The following is a 20,071-nucleotide window of genomic DNA, read 5'->3' as shown; positions in this document are numbered from 1 at the left end:
GCCTTTGCCATTCATGTGAGCAAAAGAGGACGTGAGGCAGGTGAGGTCATCAGCCCCATGGCATGGCCAGGTGGCAGTAGTCAGGGCCCAGCAGTTACCATCCTTGCCTCTGGGGTCTGGAAAGATAGGCGGGTAAAAAGACTGCAGACATAGGCAGAGCTGGGGATCCTGTGTTAAGAGGGATAGGGGCTTATGACTACCCCCACAGGTGGGATCGTGAGAATGACCCTTAGCCTGACAGTCATCATGATGGAGGCCACCAGCAACGTGACCTACGGCTTTCCCATCATGCTGGTGCTGATGACTGCCAAGATTGTGGGCGATGTCTTCATTGAGGTATGCAGCATGAGAGGGGTGGTTTGCCTCTACTTACCCTGATGCTAACCTTGTAGCCTAACACTGGGGTTCGAGGTTTCTTCTGCAGCTGCAGAAGAAAGAGGGCCCATTGAGCCACTCCCATATGCCCTCAGGACTAGGGCAGTTGTAGGGCTCTGAGGGAGGCAATGTGCCTTCAGGACCCCGGGCCGGGCAGTGTCCTGAATCATGACTCTGTACCCAGGGCCTCTATGACATGCACATCCAGCTGCAGAGTGTGCCCTTCCTGCACTGGGAGGCCCCGGTCACCTCACACTCGCTCACTGCCAGGTATGGCCAGCTGGCCTGCTAAGCCCTTGGGTTCCTGGGTGCTGTGGGTGGATGTGGACAGGGAAAACACTGAATGTCTGTGGAGAGCCCAGGTACCAGGGTTCTTACTGTAGCTGGTCCATGGCTGGTTTTCCAGTGCCTGGTTAAGTCTGTAGCATGGAAATGGGGGTCTTGGGGTCCCAAGTCTGACAGCTTCTTGTCTGTCAAGTATTCACATGATACTAAAGCTCTTAAGGAAGTACCTTGACAGCACATGGTATGAATGTCACAGAGATAGGGTCAATGGGTTGGACCTCTTGGCAGGGAAGTAATGAGCACACCTGTGACCTGCCTGAGACGGAGAGAGAAGGTTGGAGTCATCGTGGATGTTCTAAGCGACACAGCATCCAATCATAATGGATTCCCCGTGGTGGAGGATGTGGGAGACACCCAGGTACTGTGGGCACCTCTCTGAGTATCAGTCCCTTTTTATTTTGTGCCCATGAGCAGCATATATTGGAGGAATTCAACATGTAGTTCACCTGATCAAGATACCTTTATTTTTTTTCAAGATTTATTTTTATCCTGTTTATGTGTTCTACCTGCATGTGAACCACCTGCGTGCATGGTGCCTGCAGAGGCTAGAAGAGGGTATTGGATCCCATTGGAATTGGCATTACAGTGGTTGTGAGCTGCCATGTGGGGGCTTGGAATCAAGCCCGGGTCTTCTGCAAGAGCAAAAGTGCTCTTAACCACTGATCTGTTTCTCCAGCCCATGAGCAGGAAATGTTGTGTTGGATATAAAGTAAAATCCCTCTCTTAGCTGGCCTGTCCCCACAGACTACAAGCCTTGTATAGTTCTGACGGGACTGGACTTCTCAGTCATGGTGTTGGTGGCTGTGACATCTGTCAGGAGGTGCCAAAGAGATGTGAGACCAGCTGATGTTTACCCCCGGCCCAGTTCTTACTCTGTTGGGATATGTTGGACATTGGCACTGGTGGCTTGAAAGAAATGTGAGAAACATTAGGTCTTGCTACCTGTTGATCCCATTCTCAGCAGGTGGCTTCCATGCTCTGCTGACAGGGTTAGCCCTGTCTCAGATACTTTAGGGATTAGCAGGATTGTGTGTGAGAGATGCCCATTTCAAGGCCTGTGCTTAGAGGTGACCGCTAAACAGCAACCGTGGGCCAGAGTTTCCCACTGCAGTCTCAAGGCCTCTGACTCTTTCCTCTCCAGCCAGCCAGGCTCCAAGGCTTGATCCTGCGCTCCCAGCTCATCGTGCTCCTGAAGCACAAGGTGCGCCCCGCAGTCCCTGGGTGGGAGTGTCCTGGGCACCATCCTTCATAGTGGCAGATATATAACTGGCTGCTGCCTGCAGGTGTTTGTGGAGAGGTCCAACATGGGTCTGGTACAGCGGCGGCTGAGGCTGAAGGACTTCCGTGATGCCTACCCACGCTTCCCCCCAATCCAGTCCATTCATGTATCCCAGGATGAGCGGGAGTGCACCATGGATCTCTCTGAATTCATGAACCCCTCTCCCTACACAGTGCCCCAGGTACTTATTGACCCAAAGGAGTTGGGGGCAGGGCTGTGATATGGTTGACCTCCAGGGCCCAAGCTCGATGCCTTGTACACTTTGAAAAGGTGGTAAGGAGCCTCTGGAGTAACTGCTACCAGGTAGAGAGGAGGCCTTCAGGGATGGTGCAAGTCGGGCTTGCTGCCTGGGTTGGGCCATCTGACAGAATTTATCAGGGACAGCCTGAGAGAATTTGGGCTTCAAGTAGCATTGGGCCTCAGAGAACCCCACTAGTAGCACATAGGGGCTTGGAGTCAGGTATGCAGGGAAGGCACAGCTCAGGACTCTGGAAATGCCTGGTTTGGGGGTGGAATCCCTTTCCACAGGGGAGTGAAGTGGGCTAAAGGCAGTTGACTACCTTGCAGGAGGCATCTCTTCCTCGAGTGTTCAAGTTGTTCCGGGCTCTGGGCCTGAGGCACCTGGTGGTAGTAGACAACCGCAATCAGGTAAGGCTGCGCTCTGTCCCGCTAGAGAGTGCTGGAGCAGGCTCACACTCTGCTTCCTGTATCCCTGCTCTCTGGTGGGTGGACATTGGGTCTTGTCTGTCTCGGGACAGTGACCCTTGGGACCTAGCCTGTAGTTGCACGCCTACTTAGCACTGGTATGTGGAGTATGCTGTCATATGGAGGGAAGTGACCTGGTGTTGTTTCTGCAGGTGGTCGGCCTGGTGACTAGGAAGGACCTGGCAAGATACCGCCTAGGGAAGGGAGGCCTTGAAGAGCTTTCACTGGCCCAGACGTGAGGGTTGGCTCTACCCTTGTGCAGTGGCACCCGAGCCCCTCTGCACCTCCTCCTAGGGTCCCTGGTCTCAGCCAAAGCCTTGCCCCCTGGGCAGTGCAACAGCAGGAGCAAATGCCCTCCTGGGCCTGGCTGGTGTGGGGCCAGACCCTTTGTCTTGGGCAGTTGGTTTACATCAGCAGCGCTTCCCTTGTCCCCAGACCCTCCACCCCTTGGACTTGCCCCTCTCCTGGGTTCCTCCTCCAAGGATGAAATGTGTGTGATCACACCCCTTGTGGCTCACTTCTCAGAGCCAATAGAGGCTGGTGTGTGTGTGTGTGTGTGTGTGTGTGTGTGTGTGTGTGTGTGTGTGTGTGTGTGAGAGAGAGAGAGAGAGAGAGAGAGAGAGAGAGAGAGAGAGAGAGAGAGAGAGAGAGAGGGAGGGAGGGGAGGGGGGGCAGGCAGGCGTGAGCTTCTACCTATTGTTGTTTCTTCTGATTCTGAGCACCTATGCTGAGGTTGTGGTTGTACTGCCCAGACCAGCCAAGAGCTTCAGCAGCAAGGGCATGAGGAGCTGTGCGGCCTGGAGCAGGCTCTACTGGGGAGCCCACATGTGCCATCCCATGTCTTTATCCAGAAGATGGGGAGACTGGTTCTATGCCTAGGGCTTGAGAGCTGAAAATCACATGAAGACTGAATCTGAGTTCACCTGCATCTGCCCCAGGCTGGAGGTCATGGCATTGTGGACCACAGCAAGTCTTCCCGCGGCACTTAGGACCCTGATGGCCATAGTGGCTTTGCTATTGACTGTACTGTGTACACCCTTGGGCAATGGCCTTCCAGGACCTGGCCATCCAAGGGTGGCCCTAAGATGGACCTGTAGCATCAGAGCCAAGGAGCCTCACCTCTGACCCTGTATTGTCAAAGCTGGCTCCACTGGACCAAGCTAAACCTGAAATCCCGAGTCAGAGTCTTCTCCCCAGGACGCATTGTAAAGATAGTTGCAGTTATCTCTGACATGTCTGTTACAAGGCCACATAGGTCCTTCTTTGGAAAGCTGGCATCTGCTGCCTCTCAGTTGTCCTCCCTCCAAAGGCGTGGCTCTTCCTTCTATGAGGAGATTGACTAAGTGTGTCGTTGAGTCTGGATCTGAGAAATGAGAGACTCCTTTTCTCTGTCTAGGGCTCAGCATTCTGGGGAGTTAGGCACTCAGCATGTTGATAAAATAAGTGCACCTTCTATGGACAGTAGCTGCTGTCTGTGATGGGCAGTGGTTGCAACTCTTGAGGAGTACTGCAGCTAGCCCAGGGCCCAGTAGGGGGGTCATCCAGGGGCCCTGACCTCCTCATCCCCATCTTACAGCCTTGCTCTCAGGCTCACTGCAGAGTGTGGTTTCTCTCACCTGCTTGGATGACATCCTGTCCCCAAGCCTGGGCATGCCAGGCTCTGCATGACAAGAAGTTTAACTGACCCACCATGCCTGCTCCGCTGGCCCTGGTGGGTAGGTCTTCGTGACAAAGCCAGGGGTGCTCTGGATTGGGAAGGGCCATATCTAAGTTGGACCCAAGGGCATGAAGAACACTGCACAGGGCCTCAGAGACTTGGTACCAAAAACGCATGTGCAATCTGTTCACAGTCTGTGTTGACTACATGTTGAAATGATATTTTTGGATATATTAGGTTAAATAAAACAAAACGTTTCTCCCAATATTCTCATTATGGCTCTAGGGAAGGCTGAGTGGCCTCATTTGTGACTGCCATCCTACCCTCTGGGTGTCTTTTCCCAGATTCAGGGCTAGCTATGTCCCATTTGCCTGGGACCCTCACTTTCTGCTCTATGTGTGTGACTCAGGGCCTGTGAAGGTTCATGGACAACCTCTTCACCATGGCCATAACCCAGTAGCTCCAGAGCCAGAGGAGACCCTTTTGCAAGAAAAATGCTTCATAGTCCCTCCACATCTTTCCAGGAACCAGAAGTTAGGGAGCCTGCAGGACAGGGTGGATGAGGACTCAGGTTCCACTGGCAGTTGGCCATGAAGTCATAGGGTTCTGATGAGAAAAGGAAGGTTCTAGACTAACTCGGCTGTACCTGCCTCCTTCAGCAGGATTCACTGAGGAGGCAGGTATAAGGGCAGGACCCCACTACCTCATACTTCAACTGCTCTCAGGGAATCCACAGCCTTTCCTCCTGAGTCATCTTCTCCCAAAGGTCCACAGTCTCCTCTCCAACCCTGTCTTCTCAAGATCCAGACCTCTCCTCTTGACCCTCACCTCCCTAAGTCCCACAGCCTCTCTAAATCCTTGCCTACACTGTCCCAAAGCCTTCTCTTCTGCCCCTCAACTGGTCCCCAGTCCCTGCAGCTTTCTGGCCCTGATTACTCGCCTCCCTTCAGCCAACCTCTCAGCCACCCTGGCCTTGGTGTCCAGCTCTGGGCAGTCACAGGAGCTGATACCATAACCTGAGCTACAGGTGGTGACTGCAGGTGAAGCCATGTCAGGTGAGTGTAGAGGAGCGTATATGCAGAGCAGTCCCACTTCTGGACCTCGTAGGGGTTGATGGAGCTGGCCAGGTGGAAAGTTGACTATTCTTGCTTCCCAGAACTGTGTGTCCTTCCTCGGGGCCCTTAACCCCTCTTACCTGAACCTCTAGCAGGGCTGATCTCTGTGACTCAGTAAGGGCTCAGGTTGGCATGGAGCAAGTTTACTGCTATCTCCATGCATGAACTCCCAAGGTGCCTCCTTCCAGAGCTAGCAGACAGCTCCTCACTCGGACTTTCACCTCCTTCACAACTGAGCAACGTCACACTCGAGGACCTGGAGCTGCTCTTAACAGAAGGCCTAGCTAGTCCTGAGCCCTTGTGTGTGGAGACCCCGGAGAGGTATGAGTGCAGTGGCCTGGTATCCAGCTCCTTAATCCCTGAACACGACACTCCTAAGCAGCGGAAACTGCTGGAGCAATGGTGAGCCTTGCTGAGTATGAGAAACAGGGAGATGACACACTAAGGGAGTTAACCTCTAAGAGAGACACAACTTGACCCAGCTGCTCTGGCCCTGATCAGGGTAGCTGAGCTGCAGGCTGAGGTGCTTCGCCTGAGGGGACACAAGGACCGCTGTGAGCATGTCACACTGGGGCTGCTTCGTGAGCTGCTGCAGGTCCGTGCCCATGTGCAGCAGCAGGCCTCCGAGCTGCACCAGCTGAGGCAAGAAGTGCAGCAGGCAGCTCGGAGCCCTAAGAAAGAGGCGCTAGAGGTGAGACCCCGGGCAGGGCAGCAGACATAAGCAAGCCGCCCTTTTCCTGGTGCTTGGAACAGCTTCCTGGACCCTGACCCTACTGATCCCAGTGGTTCCATGCTCTGACTCCTACACATCCACCTGCATCAGTGCTGGAGGGACTTTGCAGACAGCATACTTGGCCTACCTGGGCCTACCTGGTCCTTCTTTCCTCCTCCTTGCAGTTGTCTGGGCCTCAGAGCCAGAACCAGATAAAAGCCCTGGATAAAAGGTACACACACACAGACAAGCATAAGCTTCAGTGGGAGGGACTGGGGCCCACCCATGCTTCCCACAGTAGCTCGTGTTAGGGTCCACGTGGGTGTCCGTTCCCCTAACTGGACTTGTTTAAGTAAACGATACCTATAATAGTCCAACTCAGACTGGGCCCTGCATACAGTGGGGCAGACTGCACAGATGGGGGAGGCTGGTTGCAGAGCCCCATGGCTAGACCTGCAGCAACAAATGCTGCCTAGCTGCTCTGGGGCTGGCAGGGCAACTCCTTGTGCCAGGCTGGTGGAGGTCCGAGAGGCTTTGACACAGATCAGGAGGACACAGGTGCTACAGGACTCAGAGCGGAAATGTACCGAGCAGGAGATAAGTCTCAGGTGGGCCAATTCCCTGGACTAGCTCCAAACCAGTTTGGCATACACATTGGGAGTCTCAGGCCTGACCAAGGATGAGGTCCTACCTGCCCTGTGCCCCTAGTGCCACCAGTGGGCCATCCTCTGCCATTAGTGACGCACTGCTGACTACTGGGGGCCCCACCTGCCTGTTCTCCTTTATTAGGTGCCTTGCCCTCACTAGGGACTCCAAGGTCTATTTCCACTTCCGTGTGTTACCTGAGCAGGTTGTGTACCCCAGTCTAAGAAGGAGCTAGGGTCCCAAAGCCCACCAGCATCACTGTGGTTCCCCAGCTGAGTTGGTGTTACCACACCTGCTGCCTCCAGGGTGACCAAGCTGACTGACTTGCTGAGGCAAGAGGAGCAGGGCCGGGAAGCAGCCTGCAGCACCCTGCAGAGGAACCAAGAGGACACCAACCAAAAGGTGGACCGTGGGTTGGCCAAGATGCAGGTACCTCTTGAAAGCCAAGCCTAGCTAGCCTAGGCAGGAGTCATCCAAAGGTCTCTGAGTAGACCTCTAGTGTCCTGAGCCTCTGGCCTTGCCATCAGTGGGTCTCCCTTCCTGCAGATGTTTGCCAGTCTATATAATAACACAAAGGTAGGCTCACCGGTACTACCCTGTCTGATGTGGTAGCCTCTCATCCACCTGGCATTCACTGACATTAGCTACATTCTCAGGCATTGAAGACCTACTTCTGCCGTCACACAACCACGTTTCAAGTGCTGTGTGCCTATAGTTTGGGGGAAAAGAGCGTGGGCAGGAACAGACCTCTCGCTGGCCATCTCAGTGAACTATCGGAAACAGAACATCTGGTCCTAAAGCTACTTCTGCAGCTATTTTCAGGTTTAGCATTTCCCTCAAGTAGCAGTCACAAATCCCCAGGCCAGCATGTTCTCCCTTCTGCTTGGAGCCCTTAAGGGGTGGGGGACTGTCTTCCTCATGGGGCTAAAGAACGGTGACGCATACCTGCCACCCAGCTCCTTGGCCCTATAAACAGAGACCAGTAACTGCAGCTGCTGTTCTGTGTGTCCAGGATCCTCACAGGACCGGGTGGGCAGAGCATACTGGATGTCCAGCTGTCCCAACATAATTTTGCTGCCCAGAGGTAGTGGTATCCCTCTCAGATCTTCTGGGAAGCTAATGCATTGGCATCATCCAGAGCACAAAAACTTTAGGCTAAGGATTTCTCATATGCTAGGCATGGAGGGTTCGGGCCCTTTGAGGGCTCTTCAGCATTGGTATCAGGACTTTACACCCCAATACCTGTTTTTATAATACAGTTTTGTTGGCACGGGGCCACGAACATTTGTTTAGCATAGTGACAGTGGCAACTTTGGACAAGAGTTGGGAGGCTTCAAGGGAGACCCTGTGAACTTGAAATGTTTGCTGTCTGATCATTCAGAAAAAGTGGCTGAGGGATGGGTGTGTAGCTCAGTTGATGGAGTACTGGCCTGGCATGGACAGAGTTCTGGGTTCAACCTCCAGCACCCCTAAAACTGAGTGTGGTGGCACATGCTTGTAATTCTAACCCTTGGCAGCTAGAGACGAGATCAGAAGTTCAGTATCATCTGCCGCATGACAGATATGAGGCCAGCCTATATCTGACCCTATCTTAAAAGTAAAAGTCTGGCAGTGGTGGCACACACCTTTAATCCCAGCACTTGGGAGAAGAGGCGGGCGGATCTCTGTGAGTTTGAGGCCAGCCTGGTCTACAGAGCAAGTTCCAGGACATCCAGGGCTACACAGAGAAACTGTCTTGAAACGCCCCCCCGCCCCCCCCCCCAAAAAAAGAAAAAGAGGCCAACCATGTTTTAGGTTCCCCTTCTACAGGGGAGGAAGACCAGCAGCGTCTCAGATGATGTGAAAGCTTCCTTGAGAATCATCTTCTCCGAGACTACAGCCCAGGGCCTGAGAGCTGGCTCTGTTGGCAGAGCTCCTAGGGCTGTGGAGAAGTGATAGGTAAATGGATATTGTGAGGCAGAACTTCCTTTGGTACGTGTAAGGAGGTGAGAGCCTCACTGTAAAGCCCTAGCTAACTTTAAACTCACAACAACCGTCCTGTGAACCTCAGCCTCCTGAGTACTGGAATTACAGGCCTGTGCCACACAAACAGCTTTGTCAAATCCTAACAAATCCTAACATTCCTGGGGAGGCAGAAGAGAGACTCGTATTCATTGCAAATAGGGAAGGGGCCAACAGGGTTAAAGAGAAATTCGAAGTCCAGCTTGGCAAATCAATAAGCTTACTGGGGCTTCTTAGAGGCACATGGGTAACACAGACAATGCAACCCCAAAAAGCTCCCATGACCTCACCATCAAAATTTCACTTCTTCTATACTCCAGCATTGGACTAGTTGGGGAGGAGGGAGTGGTGGTCGTGATTTCACAGAAAGGTCTGGTGACTCTCCTCCCTCCCTCCCTCCCTCTCTCCCTCCCTCCCAGGGGGACTGTTAACCCTATTCCCATAGACAGCTGTCTGCTTAGGACTGTTTCTCATGGCCATGACCATGGACCAAGATCTCCAGAGGTCACCAGCTGCTCAACTCCATAATGGCACTGGCTATGTCAAGTCCTAAAGGGGACAACTGTAATACAGAGGGTGTGAGATAGGGGACAGAAGGCTGGGTTGGACCTCGAACCTCTGCCCTGTGCCTTCAGACCCTCAGAGCAGCAGGAGAGCAGCAGAGAGAGGAGGCAAAGCCCAAAGGATTACATCTAGAGTTCCCTCCCACCCTCTTGATGAGGTCTGTGCATGGGGTGTTCCCACGTGGATGGGATGCTCTCACATACTGGGCGTGATTCCACATCTGCTTCTCTTACCGAGGCGCCAGCTCAGCACGGAATTCAGTGCCCACTGTACAACCTTCCCTAGATACATATGGGGCTCTGAATGTGCACCGAACTGTCCAGACCTCTGTGACCTTAACCTTTAGGTCGCTTCCTGGCCCATGAGCTGGTGTTTTGGGGGACAGTGGGTCCTATCTGCCCGACCTTCCTTCCTGCCCAGTGCATGCAGCCTGCCTATGCAGGGATTGGGAACATGGGGGAATGTGACCTGGGTGAGAGAATGGATACCCCAGGCAGGGAGGGATGTCCAGTGGGTAGGCTTCAGGTGCCTGTGTGACCCCTCCCAGGACCAGGTGACTAAATTCAGTGAGGATCTGAGCATCCGCTTCCTAAAGAGGGAGACCAAACTGTGCAGTTTTCTTCAGAAGTGTTTCATGGCCATGGAGCAGGTAAGGGCCGGGGTGGGGCCCAGTGTCCTCATGGATTGCCCACCGGTGGGGTCACAAATTCACAGCAGCTAGTGCTGTCTCCACAGAGAATGAAATCTTCAGAGAGCACACGACTGATGGCAGAAAGCAGCCTTCGAGAGGAACTGGAAAGCCGCTGGCAGAAGCTGCATGAACTGACAGAGGAGCGCTTGCGGGCCCTGCGGACACAGCGTGAGGTAGGCCTGCTGGCCAGGTTGGCTGGGAGATGCAGGGTAGTCACCAAGGCTCAGGGCCACTTCTGCCACAGCAGGAGGAGGAAGGTCACCTGCTGGAGCAGTGCCGGGGCCTGGACAAAGCCGTGGTCTACCTGACGAAGTTTGTGCGACAGAACCAGGTGTCGCTGAATCGTGTCCTGCTGGCTGAACAGAAGGCTCGGTGGGTGTCATGTCAGGACAGTGGGCCACCCAGTCCCTTGCTCAGCTAATCACTGGCTGAGCCCAGCTGGGGAGTGCCCTGCCTCAACCCCTGCAGCTGCAAGTTAAGCACTAGGCCAGTTGGATATGCTATGACAGACTAGCAGCCCTCTGCCAGAGCTCCTGTTCCTTCACCCTGACCCTTGCTCACAGCTCTTTCTTGGTAGCACCCATCCTCTGGTCCATGGAATCACCTGGAAGGTCCCAGAGCTAGCAACCAGGTCCCCTCACTGGCTAGTGCTAAGGGACAGCTTGCGCATCAATATACAGGGAGGCCAAGGTGAGCTTGGAGGAGAGCCAGGCTGGAGAGCTGGCCACATACGTCCATGAGAATCTGGAGGCGGTGCAGATGGCTGGCAAGCTAGCCCAGCAGGAAACCCAGGGTGCACTGGAACTGGTAAGGGGCTGAGTGAGTGGTGGTCAGCAGGGATCCCTGTGGACATAGGCATCTGGCTAGAGCCTCCCTGACCCCACACTGTCTCCTGCAGCTCCAAGAGAAGAGCCAGGTCCTAGAGGGGTCAGTGGCAGGGCTGGACCAGAAGCTGAAGGGCCTGAATGACCACTGTCTAGCTCTCAGCTGGAAGCTAGACCTGCAGGAGCGAACAGTAGACCTGAAGCTGTCCCAGGTGAGGCGGAAGACCCACAAGGAAGGGCAGTAAACAAGATGGGGCCGAGGGTAGAGACCCGATCCTCTGAACCAGGCAGGGTGGCTCCTGCGGTACTCACAGCCCCTTGGCACCATCTCTTTCTCTTTCTCCTTCCTTCTTTCCTTTCTTTCAACAATTCCCCTTTTAACCAGGAGATGGTGGTGCACGCCTTTAATCCTAGCACTTGGGAGGAAGAGGCAGGTAGATCTCTGTGAGTTCAAGGCTAGCCTGGTCTACAAAGTAAGTTCCAGGACAACCAGAAACCCTGCTTGAAAAAGCAAAAACAAACAAACAAACAAACAAACAAACAAAAAACCACAAACAAGAGACAGGTGGATCTCTGTGAGTTTGAGGCCAGCCTGGTCTACATAAGCGAGGTCCAGGAAAGGCACAAAGCTACACAGAGAAACCCTGTCTCGAAAAACAAACAAGCAAAAACACAAACAAACAAACAAACAAACCTCAAACACCTTTTAAAGGATGTAGTTCAGTGGGTTTTGTTTGGTTTTATATTTTATTTGTTTGGGTTTCTTTAATATATATATAATATATATATTCTTTTATGTGTCTGTGTGTACATATCACATGTGTGTGAGTGCTCAAATAGGCCAGAAGAGGGCATCAATCTCCTGAAGCTGAAGTTACAGATGATTGTGAGCCATGGGAACCAAACTCCAGTCCTCCGGAAGAGCAGCAAGTGCTTTTAACTGCGGAGCCATTTCTTCAGCCCATTATTTTTTTTTTATTGTTGTTTTGTTTTAAGCCATGTAGCCTAGGCTGGCCTGATACTCCTAATTTCCCTGCCTTAGCCTCCTGAGTGTTGGGATCACATGTCTGAGCTCAACCCTAATCCTAACTAAGACCCAGTGGTTTTAGTACATTCATAGAAAAGTTATCAGCCAAGTCAGCTTCAAAGCTTTCTCATGACTTAAGCTAGAAACCCCAGAGCCTAACAGTCTCTCTTCTCCTCCATCTAGTTCTGATTTGTGTGCACTAGGCTTGGGTTTCTCTCTTGAGCTGCCTTCATGGGTCATCCCTGTTATATGGACCCACGCTTCACCCCTTTACAGCTGGATAATGTTCCCACATGTAGACAGGCCATGCTTCGCTTATTCCTCTGTTGATAGACACAGGGGGCTGTTCTCTTCCTGAGCTCCTGTGACCACACTCTCTGGTGTGTCTCTGTGACCACCACAGCTGCCATAGGCTAGGCATATCTGTCTCCGCAGTGGCTGTCTGGGCACCTGCAGGGCTATATACAAGCATACTTACAGCCAGACACTCTGCCTCCTGGCTTAGTCAGCCTAGTCTACCCCTCTGTGTACCATCCCTCACTGGATGTTGAAATTGTAGGTGCAGGCTGCATGGGAAGGTGTGGAGAGGAAGTCCCTGCAGGGTCTGGTCCAGTGGCTGAAAGAGGTCTCAGCTCACTTGCAGGAGGTGCAGGAAAAAGTGAACAGCCTGCCCCAGCAGGTGGGTAAGGCCAGGGTGCAGCCAGCCTGGAAGATCCAGGTCTTGGCTGGGCTTGAGCTAGCCTGGTGCTTCCAGTGACTATACTGAGTCATCTTGGGCTCCTACATCTTCCACATTTCAGATAGAAAGTGTCTCCAACAAGTGTGTTCTTCACCAGAATGACGTGGACCTGAAGATCTCTGCTGAGGGCAAGGCCAGGTGAGATTCGAAGCCTCCCAGGGACCTCCTGATTGTCACTGGTCCCCACAGTACTCTTCCAAGCCCTGTACCTCTGCACCTGTGCTTGCTCTGTCCCAGCCAGTCCCACCCTGAGCTCTACCTCCTGTGGTACAGCCTGCATGCACTCTCAAGTTTAGCCCTATGACAGCCTCAGGAATCCTAGCTCAGGGCTAAGCCTTCTTCCTTGGGCTCTGGGACACCCCCCTACAACCAGCCTTTGGTGCCCACAGAGAGTTTGCAGTTGACGCTCTGCGACAGGAGCTAGCCACCGTGCTGATGTCTGTGCAGTTTCTGAAGGAGGAGAACCCTGGGCGTAAGATTGCAGAGATCCAGGGCCAGCTGGCCACGGTATCCCTTGGGCCCCAGGAAATCACCTGTATCTACTTCCCTAAACTCCGGGGTCTTGGTGATTCTGTAGTAGTGGGTACATCTGGACGTCAGCAGTCCATGTCTACCCATGATTGGAGCTGTGTTTAGTTTCAGAAGCAAATAATAAAGTTAGAGAACAGCCTCCAGGCCAACAAGACCATCCAGAACCTCAAGTTTAATAACGAGACCAAGCTGGTGAGAGGAATCTCGTGGAGAACCACTGACCCCCCTCTCCCTCTGCCTATCTGTCCCGAGTCCCTCTGTGCCTGTCTTCATGGGGCCCCAGGCAGTTCACTAGCAGGGTGGTACTGAACAGTGCTTCCTAGCCATGAGGCCCTGCTGCTGGACTTCCTCCCTAGAAGATGTCCCCACATACGCACATCCTCTGCCCACCCCTGTGACCCATTCTCCATTTCTCTGCAGTTGCCCCGCCCCCACGGGTCCTGTTAACACCGTACCTCTGCACTTGTAGCGCACAGAGGAGATTGCAACCCTGCGGGAGAACATGCTGAGCCTGTGGAGTGAGGAGGGCCCCTGGCCACTGACGCTGGGCAGCAAGCGGGTATTCATGTCCCTGGTGAGGCAGCGGTTCTTCATCAAGGACATAGCCCTGGGCGAGCTGGTCTCTGTGAACTCCTGGGGCGTGTATCAGGCTGTGAGGTGGGCAGCTGAGAGCCTGGGTCTCCTAAGGGTAGCAGCCCAGCCACAAGGAGTTGCGTTGTGGATGAGCTGTGTCTCTGGGCAGGTGGCTTCAGTGGAAGACAGTCCTCTTGAACTTGATGGCCCAGCAAAGACCAGGAGCAATCTCAGCGATGACCCACTGGAAGCCTGTACCCAAGATCATGTCTCTGACCCTGTCCCAGAAATAAAGACGCCAGTTCTCGTACCTGTTGGAGCCAGGGTCTCCTGTTGTCTGATGGAACGGCTTTTCCACAGCTCATAGCCTGATGAGGGGTCAAGTAGTGAGAGAGGCAGACCAAACTCAGAAGGCCCAAGCTGTCTGGCCCTGGAGGACCCTTCCTGCCCGGCCTAGCCCACGGCACTTTTATCACTTTTCACGGCATTTTTGTGTAGAGGCACCCAGGCCACACCTGTCAGGACCCACCCCGGCTACCTGTGAGGACAAATGTAAGGAGTGAGGACACGGAGTGTGTCCTCACATCATCCTCAACCCTGCGCAGCTGCCATTAACACTGAAGTGCCACAAAGGAAGCCACTTGTGAGCATGAATCTGGAGAGTCAATATCTGCTTCTTTGTGTGATCAAGTGGTGTCCCTCTTATGGCCTCTTGAGAAAACCTGGCCTTTGCATGAAGCTCCGCGTCCTCGCTGCCAGCCTAGCTGAGGAGACGGCACTAGAATCATCAGCCCTACAGAGAGAGACAGCAGGGAGGCCTAGCCTTCTTTGGTCCCTAACCCAGCCGCCCTTTGCCACTGACTTGAATCTTGGGGCTGGCTTGGTAAAGAATGGGAGGGACATGTCTGCAAGTGACTCACAGTTCCTGCCTAAGTTCTGTCCACTTCCTGTGGGCAGAGTTTTGAGGCCTGCTGTGTATAGTGGGATCCTCCAAGAACTAGTAGCCAGGTGTGGCTAGGTCTAAACAAGCGTTTGCTCTCCCTACTCAGTGCTGGTGGCGGCAGCTCTAGGCTCAGGATAAGCTCAGATCCCCTCAGGCCTGCTCTTCTCTTGAGGGGGACGTCAACTGTTTGGTTGCTTGGATATACCCACTGGGGAGGTGCCTGGGCCACAGGAAGGAGAGGCTGGGTGCCCGAGAAAGGGCCCTGCTACCCCAGCACAGTCCTGACCTCCCACTCATTAGATCTCAGTCAGTTGTGTCCCCTCCAGAGCCTGGGCGCCTCCACTCGGCAGCTCCGCGCTGCCCTCGGCAGACCAGCTGGCCAGAAGGTCACTGAAATCCGGCGTGTCTGCATGCAGTAGGCCTAGTGGGCTGGGCACAGGCTCCTTCCAGAAGGATGGCGGCAGCTTCCTCTGGGTCATGGGGGTAATGTGGCTGTACTTGCGCTCCAGCCTCAGTCTTTGACAAGCTGACACTCTGGGCCTGGAGAACTGCAGAAGCCCATAGTCAAAGAGCTCGGCCAGGGGCCCCAGTGGTGGCACCCTGTCTCCTCTGGGGCCCAGCCTGTGCACCTGACCCTCAGGCCCCCCAGGCAAATGCACACCGAGTTCAGGAGCCTCCTCATCCTCCGGGGGCCCATCCCGGGCCAGGCATACTAGGTCAGCATAGTACAGATCCCGGGCAGAGCAGCTGGCTGGTTGGCTGTCAGAATAGACATCCTGGGCATCTGGGTCTTGCCCTGTGTCCTTGCGTCCAAAGTACCGCTGGATGTCGCCACTGATGAGCTCTGAGAAGCGCAGCAGCTGCATTGGGGTCTCAGGGCTGCTGGGACTCTGGGGAGCCACTCCTGAGCTCGGGGAGTCTGGTCTACAGCCCTGTGGCACCTCATCTTGCAGCTCCTGGTCTCCCTCTTCCTCCTCCTCTTCTTCTTCTTCCTCCTCCTCCTCTTCCTCTTCAGAAGTTTCTGGAGCCTCCAGGTCTGTGGGCAGGAAGGACTGGTGTGTTGGTAGAGGCAACCGGAAGTCACAGACAGACCGTATCACACCAGCAGCCATCTTGTTGGAGTTCCAAACTTCTGGCGGGCGGTGGTCCTGGGGTAGCAGACACAAGCTAGGAGGGAAGTGAAAAGGTAGGTTGGCAAGTCACAGGTGGCAGTGCCCACTGGACACAGCCCGAATGTATGGTCCTGAAAAGGCTGCCTCGGCTCTTTTCTCTCTTGATCCCTGGGCCCCCTGAGCTCAGAGAGGCCCTACCTGCCTCAGTCAGAGAGGTGTACAGGATCCTCTTGTATAGGGTGGGGCCATCACGGAACAGAGGAACCATCAGAATCCCCACAGTTGTGGTCACACAGGCCACAGAGTAGGGTAGGAGGCAGAAGTCCTGGAGATCAGTACCATCCAGACAGGCAGGCACAGGCACTGGACAAGGAGTCTACCTTGTCCCAGCATGGATCACTGTGGAGACAGGACCAACACCTGCCTTCACGGGTCCAGAACCCTGGCAGATGCTTGGGGGAGCTTCAAGGGCCGTGGTGGCCAAAGATCCCCACCCAACCTGGTTCTTACCTAGCTACAGTCACGGCTCTGGGGTTCTTTTCTGAGGTGGTACATTGTTGGGGTTTAGTTTGTTTGTTTGTTTTTTGCTTTTGTTTGGTTTGGTTTTCTTTTGTTTTGAGATAGGTTCTCTTTTATAGCCCTGGCTGTCCTGGAACTTGCTGTGTAAACTGGACTGGTCTCAAACTCACAGAGGACTGCCTGTCCCTGCCTCCAGAGTTCTGGGATTAAGGACATGTGCCACCATTGCTGGGTAGGGGTTCTTGTTTTTTAAGTAAAGGGTCTAGCCGGACAGTGGTGGTTTGTGCCTTTAATCCCAGCACTTCAAGAGGCCGAGGCAGGCGGATCTCTGTGAGTTTGAGGCCAGCCTGGTCTACAGAGCAAGTTACAGGACAGCCAGGGCTACACAGAGGAAACCCTATCTTGAAAAATAGCAAAAAGAAAAAAAAAGGGTCTCAATCTGGGCATGATGACATACGCCTTTCATCTCAGTATTCAGGAGGCAGAGGCAGGCAGATGTCCGGGTTCAAGGCCAGCCTGGGCTACAGAGTGAGATCCAGGACAGCCAGGGCTACACAGAGAAACACGGTCTAGAAAAACTAAAAAAGAAAGAAAGAAAGAGAGAAAGAAAGAAAGAAAGAAAGAAAGAAAGAAAGAAAGAAAGAAAGAAAGAAAGAAAGAAAGAAAGAAAGAAAGAAAGAAAAAAAGAAAGGAAGGAAGGAAGGAGTCTCAGCTTGGAGAACCTGCGTCAATCTTGCCTTAGCCTCCTGAATGCGGGACTGATAGGCATGAGGCACCACACCCAGCCAGCCCTGGGTTTTGATACTTGATCACAATAGGAGAATACTTGAGTGACCTCCCCCAGACCTCCTGCTAAGGGTAGGAGGGAGAGATGAAAGATCCCTAAAGGAGTGGACCCCACGGATTGCTGTGCAGGTCCGAAAAGGCGCAAGGACAGCTACTGAACCTGAGGAAGAGGAGGTGATTGGGAGAGTAATGTGGCTCTTCCTGGCTAGTGGCCCTGAAATGGCGGAATCTGGATCCTAGAGTCACCAGGCTCCTTCACAGAAAGGGGAGCAAGCATCTAACTAGGTGTTTCAGAAGAGGATCCCTCTCTCTGAGAGGCCGGGGTATGAGTAGCCCCTTGGTCAGATCCCCTCAGGGTCAAACTGCACAGCCCCTCCCTGCTGTCCTGACACCCTGAGTTTGGGGAGCAGAGGCTGGCCACTTCCATGTCTTACAGTGCTGGATCCCCCAGTCCCAGGAGGTGTCCAGTGGTCCTGACACTAGTCTTTGGGGGTGATTGCTAATGGAGAGCTCAGTGCAGACATATTCCCTGTGGGAGGAACCCCCCGCCATCCCTCCTCACCATCCCAGAAGACTCCAGCCCACACACCCAGGCTCCTACCTGACTGGGACTGCAGCGCTCACTCAGCAGGCCCCCCTCCACCCGGGGTGCAAGCATTTATAGCCGGGCTCCACAACTGCCTGGGGCCAGCAAATATTTGGCAACGGCATTGTCATCGCAGACTGGGCAAACAGATCCCGTTTGCTTTAGCACCCAGCAACCAGAGCCCCGCGGGGGGAGTGCCCGCAGACCGCCTCACCTGCACGCAGCCTGCCCGGGGACCGTGGAGTGTTTGCCTCAGGCCCAGCTGGCCCACACCCTGGACCCGAGGACCCTTATCTGTGCTGCTGATTGGGGCCCCATCCAAGCCTTGTCAAATAGGCGGAAAATTAAATTTCATGCTATTTTGAGTTCTGGAGTACGCCTCTCCAGAGGACATCCTGCCTGCGGTGCATGCTATAAACCATGCTCTGCGGCAGCGGGGTCGGGGACAACGGGAAGGGACGAGGCTATGCAGCAACCGCCCACCAGGTCCAAGATGGGAGCTAATACTTGCAGCCCTTATAACCTCTTCCACGCTTCTCCAGCCTCTGGGCCTTTGTGCTCTGAGATCAACCACAACCACGGTAAGGACTGTGAGGACTCTCCTGTAGAAGCTGCCACCCACTTGCCCAGAAACCCAGCTGTAGCTGTAGTTAGTCTGATTGAACCCACTGCTGTCCTGATCATCCTTAGTGGGGTTGGCACAAGGCACCTCCCTTCTTTGGATGCTCCTACACCTAAGCGGAGTTGGGGGGCTCCAACGCCTGCCTGTCCTCTGCAGTCCTCCTGAGGCCCTCTGCCTTTCTGGTGGTGTATTAGCTTCCTCTGGCTTCTTTAATCGCTGATCCCAAATTGGGTGGTTTAGAACAACAGGAAATGATTCTCTGTCCTCCTGAAGGCCAGAGTCCAAACTGAGATGTCAGCAAGGCTGGTTCCTTCTGGAAAGCTGAGGAGCTCCTCGGGGTGCCAGCCGCTTGGTGTTCCTTGTCTTGAAGACTGTCATTACCACCAATGCTGTTGTCTTCACACAGGCTTTCACTCTTTTTAAAACCTCGAGACAAGGTCTTGCTCTACGGCCTATGCTGGCTATAAACTAGCGGCCAGCTGAGTGCTGGGTTTGCAGGCATGCGCCACCAGGCTTGGCTGGCAATTCTTACAAGGGTGTTCACCAGAGACTTTAGGGCCACCTGAAGCCAGCACATCCTCAGCTTCACTAGCCACATCAACAAAGACTTTCTTCCAAATATATTCATATATTGAGCGGCTTAGGGTAGACGTGCATTTAACGGGGACACTATTCTAGTCGATCCAGGTCCCCTCCAGGAAGAATGTGGCCCCCGGGGCATTCAGCTGCCCTGAAGTAGCCCCCAGTGAATTCAAGTGTCATCAACTATGGTTCCTTCTGCTGGGGCTAGTTCCAAGGGCAGGAAAGCAGCTCATCCCAGCATGCTTTCACCATCTTAGGCCCAAAGCGTTTGCTGATTGTCTCTAAGTCCAGCTCTTCACCTGGCCAAGGGGTTAAGAGGGATGTGGGTACCATTTACCTTCCCCGGGTCCTTCCTTGTTCCAGACGATACCCCCACTTCAGGCAAGGACAGCACCTTGATTTCAAGCGAGTGTGACCTTCTTGGGACTCTAATATTCAGGCTGAGGGCATGTCACCTGACACTCCAGAACACTGGCCTTCAGCCTTTTCCTGTCCCTGAGCCCATACTTGATGGCTTCAGTCAGTTTGTGGCTCCTGGAGGTAGGAGGTTAAGTGAACCAACCCTGAAGATACTCCCCACCTAAACAACAACATCAAAATAGGTCAGGCAGTGGTGCCACAAGCACTTGGGAGGCACTGGGGAGGCAGAGGCAGGCAGATCTCTGTGAGTTCGAGGCCAGCCTGGTCTATAGAGCAAGTTCCAGAATAGGCTCCAAAAGCTACACAGAGAAACCCTGTCTTGAAAAACAAAACAAAACAAAAACAAAACAAAACAAAACCAAAACAAAACAAAAAAGATACTTCCCACCTGGTCACTGGAGTCAGGACCCTCACCCAGCAGGGGAAAGCCAGAGGGATATGAAAAGTCTTCAGGGATGAGACCCTCCAAGGGCTACGCTGAATTGGGGATGTGCTGAGATTGGTAGACTGCTTGCCCGGAATGCCCAAAGCTCAGGGTTAGATCTCCAGTGCCATATAAACTGCATATGATGGTGCATGCCTATAATCCCAGCATTGAGAGGTGATCCTTAGCAAGTTCAAGGCCACACTAGGCTACATGAGACCCTGTGACAAAACAACCTGTAGGCAAGGCTGACACCCTGGCATAGATGTCTGGAAAGCTGCTTACATCATAGGT

General features: G+C 53.7%; 3 protein-coding genes across 20 annotated transcripts in view; 2 read left to right on the top strand and 1 right to left on the bottom strand.

The window, feature by feature from the left end:
- Positions 1-4,626, top strand: part of Clcn7 (chloride voltage-gated channel 7) — a 28,013-nt gene extending 23,387 nt beyond the window's left edge. For both annotated transcript variants that reach the window (XM_006971666.4, XM_076578144.1), the window contains exons 19-25: positions 209-336; positions 560-645; positions 949-1,078; positions 1,862-1,921; positions 2,004-2,180; positions 2,567-2,647; positions 2,857-4,626. In XM_006971666.4, the coding sequence (XP_006971728.1) occupies positions 209-336; positions 560-645; positions 949-1,078; positions 1,862-1,921; positions 2,004-2,180; positions 2,567-2,647; positions 2,857-2,943 (749 nt within the window). In that variant the 3' untranslated portion in view covers positions 2,944-4,626. The remainder of the gene's footprint in view (positions 1-208; positions 337-559; positions 646-948; positions 1,079-1,861; positions 1,922-2,003; positions 2,181-2,566; positions 2,648-2,856) is intronic.
- Positions 4,627-4,953: 327 nt separating this feature from the next.
- On the top strand, positions 4,954-14,256 carry Ccdc154 (coiled-coil domain containing 154). 17 transcript variants are annotated; one of them, XM_076578151.1, is made up of 18 exons: positions 4,962-5,037; positions 5,312-5,416; positions 5,665-5,878; positions 5,978-6,167; positions 6,374-6,420; positions 6,701-6,796; positions 7,139-7,262; positions 9,946-10,047; positions 10,134-10,262; positions 10,334-10,461; positions 10,770-10,896; positions 10,988-11,125; positions 12,500-12,619; positions 12,741-12,817; positions 13,069-13,186; positions 13,316-13,402; positions 13,680-13,867; positions 13,953-14,093. In XM_076578151.1, exons 2-18 carry the CDS (start codon positions 5,410-5,412, stop codon positions 14,074-14,076), a joined length of 2,016 nt encoding a protein of 671 aa, XP_076434266.1. In that variant the 5' UTR covers positions 4,962-5,037; positions 5,312-5,409; the 3' UTR covers positions 14,077-14,093. The 17 variants fall into 17 exon arrangements, with proteins under 17 accessions (XP_042139734.1, XP_076434266.1, XP_076434271.1 ...); XM_076578153.1 differs by having other exon boundaries at positions 4,970-5,037; positions 10,337-10,461; XM_076578152.1 differs by having other exon boundaries at positions 4,970-5,041; positions 10,337-10,461.
- A 631-nt stretch (positions 14,257-14,887) lies between these two features.
- Percc1 (proline and glutamate rich with coiled coil 1) lies at positions 14,888-17,784 on the bottom strand. Its single transcript, XM_076578162.1, has 2 exons — positions 17,745-17,784; positions 14,888-15,893 (listed from the first exon to the last, which is right to left on the bottom strand). The coding sequence occupies exon 2, from the start codon at positions 15,836-15,838 to the stop codon at positions 15,023-15,025; it is 816 nt and encodes a 271-aa protein (XP_076434277.1). The 5' UTR covers positions 15,839-15,893; positions 17,745-17,784; the 3' UTR covers positions 14,888-15,022.
- Positions 17,785-20,071: the final 2,287 nt, after the last annotated feature.

This window comes from Peromyscus maniculatus, chromosome 8 (assembly GCF_049852395.1).
Source record: "Peromyscus maniculatus bairdii isolate BWxNUB_F1_BW_parent chromosome 8, HU_Pman_BW_mat_3.1, whole genome shotgun sequence".
Classification (NCBI taxonomy): Eukaryota; Metazoa; Chordata; class Mammalia; order Rodentia; family Cricetidae; genus Peromyscus; species Peromyscus maniculatus.
This window is presented reverse-complemented; position numbering and strand designations above follow the sequence as displayed.